The sequence below is a fragment of the Lacerta agilis genome, chromosome 6, assembly GCF_009819535.1.
Source record: "Lacerta agilis isolate rLacAgi1 chromosome 6, rLacAgi1.pri, whole genome shotgun sequence".
In the NCBI taxonomy this organism is placed as follows: domain Eukaryota; kingdom Metazoa; phylum Chordata; class Lepidosauria; order Squamata; family Lacertidae; genus Lacerta; species Lacerta agilis.
Window position 1 is genome coordinate 25,803,748 of NC_046317.1, and position 16,264 is coordinate 25,820,011.

Below are 16,264 nucleotides of genomic sequence, written 5' to 3' on the forward strand. Positions count from 1 at the left end.
TAATTTGTGTTGATATTGCTGCATTTGCTGGCCAAAGCTTTTCATGGAACAGGTCAGCAGTAAGCTAACAATATACCCACTAGTGACCAATATATTAGAACTATTCAGGGTCAAATATAGTCTTATGGATATTTTTGCCATTATTTAGGAATTGCACTTTACAGATAGTATAGAAAATTGGGGCAATTACTTAGTATTTTAAATTCAAGATAATCTTTGGAATTTAACTAACAAAGACCAAAATATGTGAACAAGTTTCTACAGATGTATTTTCTCCCTGGCACTTTTAGAAAAATAACTGAAGAGCTATTTTTGAACTTCTGGTATGTTTAAGCTGTTTATGTTTTAAGCTCAGATGAGCTTCACAGAATTGAAAGAGAGATCAAATGTACACTGATGGAGAACAAGAAATCCCGCAAGGAAAAAAAAAGTAGAAAATGAATGGTATAAAGATTTCAGTTTTCTTGGCAGATGGGAACGTCAACAATTCTCTAAGGGTCAAAGAAAACAAGCCAGACAAGCCACTATTGGCTCAGCAAAACCTGGGAGAAATGCATGCTTTATAGCTACAGAATAAAATGGCTTATCAGTTAGAGAGTTCTCTGCCGATATGGTACAGGGCACAGTATAGGTTTGTATTTAATAAAGCTTTGTTTTGTTAAATCTCTAGGTCTTGGACCACTAAAGGTTTGTCAGCTAACTATCCTCTGGATAACTGGTGGACACTAACTTGGCTGCCCTGGAAACTCTTGGGAGTTGAAGGGTGCTGGGTATTAGTTTATGAAATAAAATTAACGAATGATGTTGTCCAGATACACAGTGCCAGAGTGGTGTTTCCTCTTGACCAGAGGTGGTTCTGCCATACAGCGAAATTAGCTTCTTTACTACTAAAGTGTGCCAGGCACTGTACAAAGTATGCCCTCTGTAGAAACACAAATTTGTATGAGTCTGACAAAACAAAAGGGGGGGGAGGGAAGCAGAGACACGGCTTATGAAAACTTCAAGTGATTAATTCTGACAGCTGGAAATAAGTGGAAGGGCTGAAGGATGGCAACAGAAGGCCAGAGAGTGGAAAGTTGCCGTTCTCAAGGCGGGAGACGACTCGAGCGTCAACGAGGAAATTGCCAAGATATTTTGGCTGATGAAGGAAAGAACATGATTTTGTGATAGGCTGAGTATAAAGGGCAAAAGAGAGGCAGGGGTTAGAGAAAACCAGGGCTTTGCATCTGATCAACAGCAGGGAGGGAGGCATTATCAATTCATATAAAAATTAATTAAGGAAAGAGGCGCTTTGGCGGAAAACACTGGAAATTTTGCCTTAATGTGTTAAGAAATCACTCAAGCTTACCAAGTGACAATATCTATATTATTATTATTATTATTATTATTATTATTTAGTTGAGTTCAATTAAAATACAAATTTAATAGTAAGTATGATATCAGCATCTCCTGTTCTGCCAGGTTCTAAGTTAGGGGTAGTTAACATGGTGCCATCCAGATGTTGTTTTATGTATTTTACCTTTTATTTAGCAACGTTTTTAAACCGGTTACTCAACAAAAGACCTCTAAGTGATTTATCATGCACCTAAGTGATTACAAAGAACCATTTGTTGGACCCCCATTGGCCCCAGTCATTACATCCAATGTTGAGAGATGATGGGAACTGTAATCCAAAACATATGAATTGCTTATTTTTGCTCTAAGGTAACAATTTTACTAAAACCTGTATGTTGTTGCTCTCTACTGGGTGTTACTCTCAAATGTTTCTTCATACTTGATACTTTACTTCTGGTGTACCAAAATACCCGACGTAAAAATAAAACAAATTAAGGAAATTAAGGCTTTTATCTTAACCAATGCAACCTACTTGATCTTGCAGAGACATCACAGGATTGTTCTTGGTTGTGTTGATATGCAGAACATGGTACTTGTTCCGTGCACAAAGATCGTATGCAATGTTTGTAAAGGACGTGCTTGCAGTTTTAGGTACTCGGTTATAAATGATCACCACATCATCATCTTCATCCAGAACAACATCTGACCGAAAGCCATCTATTGTGTGACGCTGCTCAATTTCTCGGACTTCGTGTTTTGCAATAGCCCTCTCTATAAAAAGAAACAGAGTACACAAACCATTTTATGAGCAAATTTTCATTCCTTCATTTGACCAAATTTCAATTTAAACCTTTAAAAAATGTGGTGTTAAGATACAATGCCTGGGAACTTTAATACTGAAACCTCCATTAAGAGTTAACAAGAGTAAGGGAAGAAATATCTACGAGAAGACATTTTCCACAATAATCCCCCCCCCACCAGCCAATCTAAAAATAATTGCTACAAAACATCTAGCATTTTGCAATGATAGATGAAATGATACTGCACATAATATGAATTTTACAGAACATTAGCTACTGACCATTCAGGGTTTAGTCAATTAATTGCAAAGAGGAACTGAAATTTAGATAAAACGGATGTTGTGCTTATTTTAATTAAGCCCACTCCCCTGTGTATGATATAACAATGAATGGCTTTGCAAAATCCAATTAGATATATTAATTGCAAGTCTGATAAGAATAGAAGTGGAAGCAGCTTACGACACGATCATCATTTTTTAAAAAAAGGTGCAGAATGCCAATCTTGAATACAAAAACGTAGCAAAACAGAAGAGAACAAAGCAGGAGAGGCAACTGCAATCCTTGAACTGAACAGCAGATAAAACTGGGACAGCACACACTTCAGCTCAAGTCCACAACATCTTTCCATGTAATTGCTAACTGACCTTACCCCACAGCATAGCCAGTAGTTGAATTAAGTGCCTTTTTTAAATGTATGCTAGGCTGGACGCTTCTGTCTGGCCTGAAAGCAGACTGCCTTGCCTTAATACTACTAATACTTGTTGCTGTCCAGCCATGCAACTCAAACTCAACATGGCCAAACTGATTAATGCTCTCTCTCTCAGTTGCCCTCATTTCACGGCCACCATGCTTATAATAATAATCCCTCCAACTATTTCACATTCATTTAGCAAGCAAGGTGTACACGACAACTCTACTTTTCTATGTACGAGTGCTTTGTTTTAAGCTTAGCAGCAGAACAACAGTGAAATGGAATGCTTGAGGTATTAGGGACATGCCCATGGCTAGTTTGCAAGTAGGAAAAAGAGGAAGCATTGCCTTCCTGTATTCATTTCCTCTTTAGGTGCCCTATCACATATTCAATTATGTATTTTTACTACGTGCACACAACCGTGGCATCATATGAAAGGGCTGAATGGAAACACGAGGAGCTAACAAACAAAGCATATAGGTTTTGCAAACTAAAAGGTAGGACTAGGCAACAGAGGCCTTTCTTGAAAATGGGGGGGGGGGGGGGCGTGCAACAGGCACAACTAAACATATGCAGCTAAATGCTCGATTACCTGATATGTTCAACATTCAAAATGTTGGAAGACACAAAGTAAAGCAACACACAAAAATGTCCATCATCGTAATCCAGCGGGGTCCACAATATGAAATTAAATTCCAAAGGTTGAATTGTGGGCATTTTTTATGGCTACCAGATGCTCAGACGACCAGCTGTCTTTCTTTGTCCTGCCCTTCCTGCCAGGTTTGCTCAACTCTTCGCGCAGCATTATATGCAAATTATTTAATTAGCTAACTGGCATAGTTGTCAAGAATATGCATAGGTTCATTCTTGATGTTAATTCAGCGCTACTGAATGATGTCAGACTCTCAAATCCTTGCATCTAAAAGCCTGTAAAGAAACACTCAGAAGAGCCAAAGCAGACTCCAACCACACTGTCTCAATATTCAAGTTGGCTCTATTCCATTTACAGACTTAAAGCATATGAGATTAAAATATTCTTTTCCCCAGATTAAGGAGTAAAGTGCTAGACCAGACAATAAGAACTTGAGATATCCTAATTAATAGTTACCTGTACAACTTCATATCTGTTCCCTTAGGGTATATGAATTATGATAGGGTCTAATTACATGTGGGCCTTTTCTCTCAGTTACAGGATTTATCAGCATTTCAAACTAGGATATTCAGATTAACAGAAAAGGCTTTTCACTTAAGATAAAAAGATGTAATTGATACAAGCATGGGGAAGTAAAACACACTCTCTATAGGTCAGAAACCCTGGTACTTGGTGGTGTTTTTTTTAGCCTAATTTTTTGTCTTCCTGTTCTGTGCACACATGTAAGCACACTGTTCATCTCCTTCCTTGGTCTCGTACCTGTATGTTTATCCAATATTTTACAGGTGAGTCAGGACTGTCAGGACCTCAACATCTCCTAGATTTGTGTTAATAAATTCCACTTCTTACCTCATGATTCCAGCCCTTTCCAACATCACAACATCTAATGTTCAAAATCATACACAGTTTTGTGGAATGCAAAAATCACGAGACCATGCAATCACACACAACTTGGTCCATCCACCTAAACAATGATTTGTTGGATCAATTAGGGAGGCGGGTCTAGTATCATCTAGTCTAACATGCAGTCTCCAACAGCCATCATTCATATTCCTCCGGAAACTCATAAGCAAGATATTAACTTATATGATTATGGTGATTTCCCATATTCAGCATCTCGCCACCAGAGCAGAATATATAGGCTCTATACCAACTGAAAGACTTATGTCATTGTAAATCTGTCCATTCTTTAAGCCAGCTATACTTATGGCTGTCACATATGACATTTCTCAATGAAATTCCAGGTTTTCAAAAATGCTGAACAAAAAAGCCCCTTCCCTCCTGGGTATGAATGTATTTTACTGAAGACAACCACACAACTATGCATAGATCTTGTGCTATTGAATGGGATTAAAGCAAAAGGAGAAGGGGAGGGGAGAAAAGAGAAGGCTGGTGTTACTGAATATGGCTGGCAAGTAAGCACAGCTTGAAAATTTCCCTATGGCAAGCCAGATGGACATGAAATTGCTTTTAGAACTATTGGTGTGTTTTTCCCCCAGTTTGACTATAGAAGCTCTGGTCGTATGTTTAACCAAGCTGGTATATCTGGGCACTTGGTGTTGGAAGGCTGAGGTTCAGGGTGGAAAACAGCCACACACACCTGTGGTAGCTGCCCTCAAGCAACTAGCCAAGGTCCAATTCTCTTACATGGCTCAAAAGAGCTGCATGCTCTTTAAGATCAGGTTGCAAAAGACGACCTGCAACAATGAGGTGGGTACACACTCTTCCCTTCCCTGTCTCCTGGAAGGTGGAAAAATAGATTCCCATTTTAAAGAGGGGAGCTAGGTTCCAAAGGAAACATGTAAAACCCTTCCTACCACCTTTTGGGGGGTGGGTGGAGAGAGAACAGCTTTACACACTACCCTCAAAATACAACGGTGTGTTAAAAATCAGCCCTGTGTTCTGAAAACTGTTAAAGGAAAAATACGCTATCTTCTCTATCCCATGGAGCTGTTGGTATCAGTCTCCCCAGGTGCTGTGGGGTGACAATCCAGCTGCAGCAGGTCCTGAGGTGTTGGGCAAAGCTTTATAGCAATAACAGCAGCTACTGGTAATAGGGGTGAGCGAGGTCCGATTTTTAACATTGTGATATATCACCAGCTAACATCACAATATACCAATATATCACAATGTCTGAAATGAGGGTGGAACTATGCAGAGGTAAACGGGATAACGTCCTGGCAACTGCTACTACTTAGGGGGTCTAAAACTGATACATTTCTACTAACAGCTGTTATTTTATAGTACAGAGCAACAGGGGTAGCAGGAATCATGAGAGAAGTGATGACCTGCTTCACAGTTTTCCTCATATCACAATTTTTTACATATCACGTGCACACACACACACACACACACACATTGTGATTCACAATTATCACCATGCCAAATATTATGAAACCATTATCACAATGTGTAATTCAAATCGATTTTGGATGATATATTGATACCTCGCCAGCCCTAGCAGCTAACCCCAACTGGTCTCTCCTTGTCTGTGGTGGGCATCGCTTAAGCAAGTAAGGCAGGGGTGGCTTGCTAAGCTAATGATTAAAGAAACAAAACATTTTTAATGGTATTTTAAGCAAACAAACAAAAAAACCTCTGTCAAAGAAGAAAGTTCTGTTGCTTCTGTAACAATATTTCCTTCAAAAAGTGGAATGACTTTTAATTCACAGACAAATAATTTGCAGAACCATGCTACATTTTGGATGAAAGAATGCCCCACTGGCTGAGAGGTAATGAGAAGAAACCCTTGGCATTATCAGCTCCTCGAGAGATAATGTTTGTTTCTACTTCATTCTGCCTATGGATTCAAATTATTACACACAGCAATCACAGCTGGGTTAACTTTCAAACAATCCCTGCCAAAGGATCACAATTTAAGATATTGTCTACAAAGAACAAGAGGGGAGGAACAGGATAACAGTTCTAAATCTAAAGATGATAGAAAAAAATCCTGAGAGCCATGCATTTCAAGTAATATGTATGTGAATGAGATATTTATTCCTAAATCATAAAAATCATGTGCCAGATACAAGTGGGCAGTAGATCCTAGAAGAATTCCATCAAACACTAGGCAATGATATATGAAAATAAGTGAATGAACTACCAAAGGTAGATTTAAATCACCTCTATTTGGTTATTCATTTGTTTTCTAAAAGAAAAGATAAAAAGACAGCAGAAGATGAACAGGAAGAGAATGCATGAAAAGGAGGAAGTCGAGAAAAATTGGAAGACATAATATGTAGTTCAAACAATGTGAAATGGATGGTTTGAAACAAAGATCACCAACGAAACAAAACTTAAGAGTACAGAGGCACAAAGCAGCTCAAAATGAAGGGACTGAAATGTAAATAGCTCAAGCTGAATGAGAGAAGATAATTTAAACCACCAAAGGACAGAACAGTGAAGAAGAATGTACAGTAGTTGAGACAACAAGCGAAAAAGAACACACATACAGTGTTTATTGTAGGAAGTGAAAAAGGGGGAAACAGATGTGGTGAGAAACAAGTGGTTTAATTGTTCTCAATGTTGCTGTAAACTTTAGGGGGGGGGACTTCATAAAGTCTCTTAAAGAAAAAGGACTAAATAATCAACTCAAAGTCATAGCCAAAGAGCATGAGCAGGAAAAATCAACACAGCAGCAGTCTCTAAAATAATGCTGGCAAAGGAGCAGTGTTCGAAACTCCCATTGTTCTAGGTGCATTTTGCAACAGGGAATTTCAACAGCACGAGTCATTTCTGAGTTCTGGGTGCAGTACTGCACCTAAGATTTCAGATTAAAACTGCAGAGTGGAAGGAAAGGACCACCTTTTTCTGCCTCCCCACTTCCAGCTACTCTCCAATGACTGGAGAAGGGACTTCATAAGAATATTGGGGGTGGGGGTGGGAAGGACTAGACCCTGTGAAAAATGAACAAGATTTTAGCTGAAGTTGATTCATTTTCAGCACAGAATTCTTGATATTTAAAAAGTGTGCCTGGACATTCCGTTGTTGCGTCCATAACCTCTGTTTAAGGTGCCATTTAGCACCTAGCTTTCATATATCAGTTTCTAACACTGCAGAGGAGTAGAAAATAAGCTGTGGAGCAAATGTCTTGAAGTGACAGCAAAACTTTGGAACGTTATCCCCATGAAATAGGTGATACGGGTGAGCAAAGTCCAGTTTATGTCAAAGTAGTCAAGGTTTGTGTATAAGAACAATGAGCATTCTTGAATGCCCCATTCCCGATAGTGTAACTAGTTAGAAGAAAGCTACCCAGACTTCACACTTCTTGGCAGCCCTCTCAGGAGAAGACTCACTTTCAGGAAAGCCACTCAGCTTGCAGTACAGAACTGCTGACACAGCAGCTTTCAGCTTCAGCAACCTCCTTCTCTCAGCTAGAGCCATGTACACAGTGTACAAGCTGCATGTGTTGATTTTCCTATGTAGGAAAATAATCTGTTCAGTGTGTGCAGGTGCTCCCTGAGTTTGAGACATTTCTAACTATGTCACAGTTTCCCTAATGTAAAGCTATTCTTCTGCAAGCCTGTGAGTTGTCCCACTAAGCTATCTTTAAGACTACGGAGCAGGGTTCAAAATTACCGGCCGCATTTTGCACCTAAGAGTCTCGATTTGCAAGCACCTCAAAAAGTCTGCCATTTTTTGTGCCTGGCTGACAATCAAGGATTACTGAAATGTACATGCTTTGAAGCCTCGAAGTATATGTTAAGGACAGACAATATGTTAAGGAGTTTAACAATAGAGAGTAGAGTGTTTTGAAAACTGAAGTATGGTACCAATCAATATTTTTATTGTAAACACCAAATTAAACATGTATAACAATTTCTGCTAAAAATGTGACATTAACATTAAATGTGACATGTCACTTACATGAATTGCATATTAGTTCATGCTTATCAAAATAATAAATAAAAAGTGTTGCCAACCCCCTCCCCCAGTAGCGATTAGGCATTCTGCTTCGGCGCTCACAACCCAGGTCCCAGGAGCCATTTGGCTCCTAGCTTTTCTACCCCTGTTTCTAACACTGCTACGGAGTACCTTTTTGCACCACAAAGAGGAAAAGGATTGGATTATCAAGTGCAAAAATGCAGATTTATATTATCAGCTTTCATTGTGCACTTCACTTAACTCCCCACCCCAGTTGCAGGCTACATTCCCACTAGAGTGATAGGGTCAAAGCCAGTTGTGACTGGAGTCAGACCAAAATACCAAGGGGCACCCCTTTGGTATGTTTTTCATCTTCCTTTCTTGGGCATCCCCTTTAACCTCATTTCCCTCTTCTTGGCACCTGTATAAAATTTCATTGAGTACCCTAGGTAGCCCTGGGACCAGAGGTTGCCTAACATTATGTGAACTATTAGTTATTTAAGGAGAGCATAACCTTTTGAAGTTGGATGGTGAAATTTTCCAGATTTTAAAGATGCTGAGTACTAAATGACTAATATTTTGCTCACTACTTCTGATGAGATGCGTTAAGTTGGTAAATGGAATTTAAAATATTCCAGAATACATTGGAATATTTTACTTGTATTATTCAGAAACATCCATCAAATTGGAAGTTATTTAGCAGGTTAGGGTTCTTTTGCAATTGTCACGATAAAATTTTTCAACTCAAGGATATGTTTTTAAAGTGAGATGCAACTAGAGAGGAAACACACATTCAAAGGGCACATGATAATCCCTGGAATCAATCATTAGGCTTTCAGTCAGCCCAAGTGACTCCTAAAACTGTTGGAAGAGACATATTAAATAAAAAGATTGCAAAAACCCAGCACTGTTAATACATCTGGCCTGTGACGCTAGTGCTATAAAAGTATAGTTTTGTCTGCAGAGCATGTAACCAACTTAAGCGCTTATATCTTTCTACAAGAATTAGAAACGATTCCGTTAGGACCCAAAATCCAGCCAATGCATTAATCAGAGTGCAACGGACATTTGGTAGGATGAAAAAAGCCCCTGTTTCAAATTATCCATACTTCATCTGGGTGTGTTAGTATGAGGCATAACTCAAATAAAAGCAGTATTTTGCTTCACTTTAAAAAGCACTGCTCCTTTCAAAGACCTATTTACAAAAAAAAATCTTATAAGGATATAATCTGCAGCTCAGAGTAGAGATGGATTTATGATAAAGATGATGAGATTACAGCTATTTCCAGGTCTATGAGCTGGATGCAATTTAGACTAAAGGATCACATTTGCTACAACGCAACCCTCAAAATACACACATTTTTTAAAAAAAATAAATGAAATTGGAACAAAAAAACAAAACCTCAGAAAGTCATTCAGATGTAATCCAAGTTCCAATGCAAAAAATAATGATTATGTGGCAAGTTATTTTTCCCCTTTTGCAGTAATTAGGATTCGGTTTTTAATGGATCTGATTTTTAATTTCTATTTCACTGCATGATTTCCATACATTGGTCTCATTCAGCTCTGTGCTAGCTTAATTTGAATCTGAAAAACAGTGGGTTGCATAAGAGACATGTACCATTCTTTACAATGGCCTCTTGGGTGTTGCATCTACCTTGGTGACAGAAGAAAGGGCTGAGTGCATAAAACAACACCGTATTAAGACAAATGGGACCGACTTTGCACATAGGCACTATGCTCATTCCTGACAGGACTGAACCATTGCCATTTAAAATTATATCTGCTCTTCCACACTGTGTATGTCTAAAGTGCACTTAGATTTGTGCGCATTTTGGCAGTAATTTAGTATTTTTGAGTCTATTTTGTCCACAAAGGGACCATTTTGTAGTTTGTAGTAATAGCTTAGAAATGTGAAATGCTTGTTTCTGATGCTGCTATGCGATTTCGGTTAGACTTCAATCTCTTGGATACAAAAACTGCATTCCATATAGATGTATACTCAATGTATAGACTAGAAAGATTAGAACGCACAACCACATGGATCAAATTCATATAGATTATAATGTGGATCTTCCCTAAAAGTCCTAGTGGCCATAACTGAATTATCAGCAAAACTAGCTTTAGCTCACCTCAATTATTTTGTATTCTTTATTTCGTTAAGGCTAGCTAAGACATACCTGGAATACCGCAGTTGGTAGCAGTGTCTAAGCAGAAATTGTCTAAGTGTCCGGGAAAATCAGGACGTATGGCCACTTCCCCTAAAAATAGCTCGAAAACGTCCATGTTTGAAATATGGCAACCCTAGGGGAGGCATGAGAAGCACATGCAACAGCAATACTGGCACTTTAAAAACAGCACAATGCCATGGCAAACGTATAAGCTGATGCAAGTCCACTGCCAATCTTTTGCTGGTGACAGCCACGATGGGATGGAAAATGGTTGGCAAGGCTGACTTCTCTGAAGAGTTATTGTACGAATGCCGTAAGTTGGAAAGTGCCCTCTGCTCATGGAAAAGCTATTTTATATTGTGAACTGGAGTACTGTGCAAGAAAGGTGGAGCTAAATCCAAGTGTGTTCATCCACTTGCAGAAAAGCACAGGCAGATTCTTCTATGGAGCCTCTTAGCATTGAGCCAACTTTTACGCTACCACTTATACAAGTGTCTGTGAGCAGCTATTTCCCTTCTGTTCATGATTCGTTGGATACAACCCCATGTAATTAAGCACTATCAAGAAACAAAACTGCCCTGGATCACATTAACAGCCAAACCCACTAGCAGCTAGTCTTCTACACTTAATTCTAGTATGCCCCTTCACCAAAGACATTAATGACTATTGTAGCCACTTTGCTATAAATAGCATTAGACTAATGAACCAGTATTTACTAACAATGTCCAAAGTGTTTATTTTCTCCAACAGCGAGTAAAAACATCTTTAGATGAGAGAGCAAATAGCATTGCTGATGATAGCCTATGCACAACAGAATTATTTCCACACTCCAGCAATCACACCTGGTGCTCTGTTCGACTGGTAAGCAAAGTCAGCTAAGACAACTCCAGCTGGGCCTCGGTATCATTAAATACAATCTAATGCAGCAGCTGTCTGAAAATTAGAGCTACTGATGCTGAAAACCTGCTAGGGTTTCATTAGCATCACATAATCCTTTTCAGGAATTCTACAATTTCTAAGATTGTATGAGCCTACTGCACCCTACGGAATACACACACTGTACATTGGAAACCTCAAAAGGTTTAGCTTGCTGTACTAAAATAAGGCCATTATGCAATGCTGAAGTCTGCTACACTTAGTGATGTATGGCAACTTAATTTGAGCATCCCGTCCTGCAAGACGCATGGAGTCCCAGATTACATGGGGGTGAGTGAAGGGGGTTGCAGATTCCTGTGAAGCAGTGTTCGCCAAACTTGGGTCTCCAGCTGTTTTTAGGCCACAACTCCCATCATCCTTAGCTAGCAGGACCAGTGGTCTAAGATGTTGGGAATTGTAGTCCAAAACCAAGTTTGGGAAGCACACTGCTGTAAAGGTTCATTCAGTGGTCATCCATCCATACACAATCCCATGTGTGTGAATGTGCAGAGGCATTCAGTTCTAGGCTTGGGTGAGGAGCCCAAATATAGGCCTACTAAGGCATACTATAAAAAAGGTAAAGGACCCCTGGACAAGTCAAAGGCAACTATGGGTTGTGGCACTCATCTTGCTTCAGGGCAAGCTTTTCCGGGTCATGTGGCCAGCATGACTAAACTGCTTCTGGCACAGTGGGAAACCGTGACAGAAGCCAGAGTGCACAAAACGACACCTACGTTCCCACTGCAGCAGTAACTATCTAGGTAACTAGTGGGTGGCGCTGTGGGTTAAACCAGAGCCTAGGGCTTGCTGATCAGAAGATCGGCAGTTCGAATCCCCGCGACGGGGTGAGCTCTCGTTGCTCAGTCCCCGCTCCTGCCCACCTAGCAGTTCGAAAGCACGTCAAAGTGCAAGTAGGATAAATAGGTACCGCTCCGGCAGGAAGGTAAACAGCAGCTCCCTTGGCCAGTAACATGAGATGAGCGCCGCAACTCCAGAGTCGGACACGACTGGACCTAACGGTCAGGGGTTCCTTTACCTTTACCTTTACTGGTGTGCTTTCAAACTGCTAGGTTGGCAGAAGCTGGGACAGCACAATGGGAGCTCATCCCGTCGCGGGGATTCAAACCGCCAACCTTCTGATCGGCAAGCCCAAGAGGCTCAGGGGTTTAGACCACAGCACCACCCACATCCCTTTACAGGCCTACAATACTCCCATCATCCCCTATGGCTGACCATGCCGGCTGGTCTGATGCAGGCAGAGTCCAACAATATTTGGAAGGCCACAAATCCTCCACCCTTGCTCTAGGAGGAAGGTACGTATATCCACCCTCCCCTTCAGGTCTTCCTGCTCAGTTATTTTCCTCACTGCTGTGCAATCAGAAGGACAACGCTGTGATATTACAGAAACAGCAACTAATTCCGTATTTGACAGTTTCATTTACATACACTATACAGTCGCTACCATCATGCAATCTAATACATAACTCCCAAACTACTTATTTACTGAGGGCTTCTGACAAGGACATTAACATTTAACAACATATAGCGTCTGTGGTGAGGGTTTTATGCCATGTGGGAGTGTGTATGTTAATGACTGGGGGAAGCTGCTTTCCATTCTTGCTGATGTATATGTCTCACAGCAGGAAGGTTGACTCTTGGGAAGGGCAACTGAAAGCACTAAGCATGGTCACTGGATGAAGGACTGCAATGCTACACCAAACACGGCCACCTGATGCACCTTTCCTGACAATTGTGCAATGAATGTGCGGAAGCAATGTTCCTCTCAGCAGCGCACTGTATGTTTGCATTGAAGCCATGCTAGAAATTGCAAGTAGGGCTTTAGAGTTAGTAGGTCTTCAGCCCAAAGAGCATATGAGCCAGCTGCATGCAGAGGATTCAGTGCATAGATAAAACTTGGCTGGGAGAGCATTACTCACCACAGGCAACCAGGCCCGCTGCTAAATCAGAAGCCAGGATTTGTAACATTTTACATTCGGAAGGGAGGTGTTGTGTGTGTGTGTGAATTGTTCTTAGCACTGATTATCTAATGTTAACCATGTGCAAACAGGTTATCCTACTTCCCAGTTCCAGAAATAAAAAGCAAGCTATAAAGGTTTATTTCTTTTCATTTTAAATATTTTTATTGATATGTTAAGCGCAAAAGCAAGAAAGAAAACAAGAAAAAAATGCTACCAAGATTTCTAAAATATTCATTGTTTCCTTATTAGCAAATGATGCTTTTTGATCTGCAAGACACATTTTTGCTCAACTGCAGTTTCTCTGAAAGCTCTTTTTAGGCACATATTTCATACTAGAAAATTCTACAGACATGAAACTACCATTCTTTCCCTACGGCTTTTTAGAAGCATAGTAACAGCCTATCAGAAACTTATTTATACACTTCTTGTTCTTTTCTTCTCCTCCTGTCATTACTGCTTCTTTATTTTTTTTTCTGTTCAAAGTGACTGCAATGGCTGTTTGCTACAAAGCTGCTAGATTCTCTCAGCTCAGCCAGAATCAAGCCAATACTATATTTTCTAACAGAAATGCCATCATACCCAGAATCTCAGATGAACCTGATCAAAAGAATAATTAGCGGTGAGGAAGGAGCTCTCAAAAACATTACTGTATCTCACATTGACAAGATGTAAAGTCTCACAGGACGAGAGGTTGTTTTTTGACAAACCGACAGTGCCCAAAGAGGGAAAGGATTTAAAGAGCAATACTCTAGGTATGCAGATGAAATGCATTTGCAAAGGAATGTACTCCAGCTGGTAACAGTGAGTGGATGCTCATAAGAGCTTCTGGGAGTTAATCCAGTTCAGTGCCAGATTAAGCTTCTAATTAAAACAGTCTTCCCTGTCTGCATAAGATAATACTTTTGGCTGAAAACCAGTTCCCTTCTCTCTCTCTCTCTCTCTCTCTCTCTCTCTCTCACACACACACACACACACACACATATGAATACAGCTTGATCAACCAAAGTATCAACATTAAATGCTTCGCCTGTATTTTGGCAGGGGCTAGCAGTATGCTCTATGTCCACGTATGCAGAATTAAACAGACTGAATACCAGCAGAAAGAAAAGTCCTACTGTAAAGACAACCAAACACTGCTAGTGTGCATATTCATGTGTGAACGTGAGGACCTACTTTACTGCTTCCGTCACAGCCTCAAGCTATGGGCCAGTGGAGTTCTTCAGGATGGTCTGTAGGCTGCTGGTGCCTATATCAGCAGATGGAGTCTAGGACACCTCAGAGACCCTATCTGAGGACCATTTTTTGCCACTGTAGTGAGAGCTAGATGCCATGGTTGATGCAGTTATGAGTGAGTTTTCCAATTCTCCTCTGAAATCACCATGCAGATTCAGTGTCCTGTCTCTGGCCACAACCAGTTTGAGTGTTATAGTCCTGATAGACACGGTGTTACCAAACTTCATTCAGGTGGTACTCAGCATGTCCCCATCAAATACTCATATGCATTTTAATTATTTTTATTCCTTCTTTTCTTATATTTTATTTCACTGTGCTACATTACAATTACATTACAATTTGCTACAACGTGCAGAAAAAACAGTAAGTGATCCACCAAAACACTCAGCAGTTTTCAAGTCGTTGGGCAGGGGGACGACATCAGGAAATGACTGTTAAAACCATTGGCATGACCAAGCAAGCCAATCTTCATGTGCTTCTAAGTGTTCGGTTCATTTAAGATTAGACACAATGAATGTCAACCAAATCAACCAAATCAAAAGGTAGCCTTACATACTGCTAAATGAAGGATTACGCACAGCAGAGTGACAGTAAATATGCAAATTTAAACAGTGAGACGATGTCAAGATGCCATTCCTATGTTATTCTCATACTATGATATTCTTAAACAAGAGGGAAAGGAATTCTCCTTTCCCTCTTGTTTAAGAATATCATAGTATGAGATGCCTAGGTGCCTCATCACTGCATAAATATCTGCTCCTATTTAGACTTTTTAAATTTAAGGTTTTATTTTATGCAACCGAATTAATCTATTTCCTACAGCAGTCAAGACAATGAACTCTCACATTAACCCATTTCTAATACAGCTGAGAATCCCCTGCTTTCTACAAGGAAATAATATGTATGCTACTTATATAAACAAGTGGTTCATATCAGTAATATTGAGTCATTTAGAAATACTTTCCATAATTTGATTTCACTTCATGGATATGCTGTGGAGAAATGGAAGTGGCAGAATGGGAACGGAACCAAGGTTCATGAAGGTTCATACTCTGAAGGTTAAATTAGGGTGAGGGTGGGGATAAGCTATTTCACATCTCACAATTATAGCAATGTTTTCAGCACAGGCACTTTTTTCGAAGCAGAGCTTGCTTCTGAGCAAAAGGCTTGCCGACCAACATTATTATGACAATACACAATCTCAAATCACAGTCAAACAGAGAAAACCAAAATTTCAGAAGCTTGTTGTGATGACACCTCAACTCCAAGCTGACATGCTGTCATATCAACTGCAGGCAGAGCAACATTGAAAGAAAGGCACAGGGAATGGATGAACTCAGCAGAACACACTCAGGAAAGGTGCCACAAATGATCACTAAATTCTGCCATGACATGACCTGCTATGAACAGGACCACAAAAATGGCCCCCTTTATCATCATGCAAATACTATCTTCCCAAATCCAGCTCTTCCAGATAAAATAAGCCCCCTCCATTCTCCCCTTCTCTGAAGCACTGCCTGCAGTCTTCACCAGACAGCAATTCTGTGTTGTCCCCCAGCACTGGTTGATATCACAACAGGCAATAAAATTTTGTCTTGGTGAGAGATGATAGATAATGTTAC

The 16,264-nt window shown here is 40.1% G+C and overlaps 1 protein-coding gene across 2 annotated transcripts in view; it reads right to left on the reverse strand.

Moving 5' to 3' along the window:
- The window catches only part of HS2ST1 (heparan sulfate 2-O-sulfotransferase 1), an 83,836-nt gene that overhangs the window by 17,060 nt on the left and 50,512 nt on the right, over positions 1 to 16,264 (reverse strand). For both annotated transcript variants that reach the window (XM_033151654.1, XM_033151656.1), the window contains exon 2: positions 1,868 to 2,106. In XM_033151654.1, coding sequence (XP_033007545.1) covers positions 1,868 to 2,106 — 239 coding nt within the window. The remainder of the gene's footprint in view (positions 1 to 1,867; positions 2,107 to 16,264) is intronic.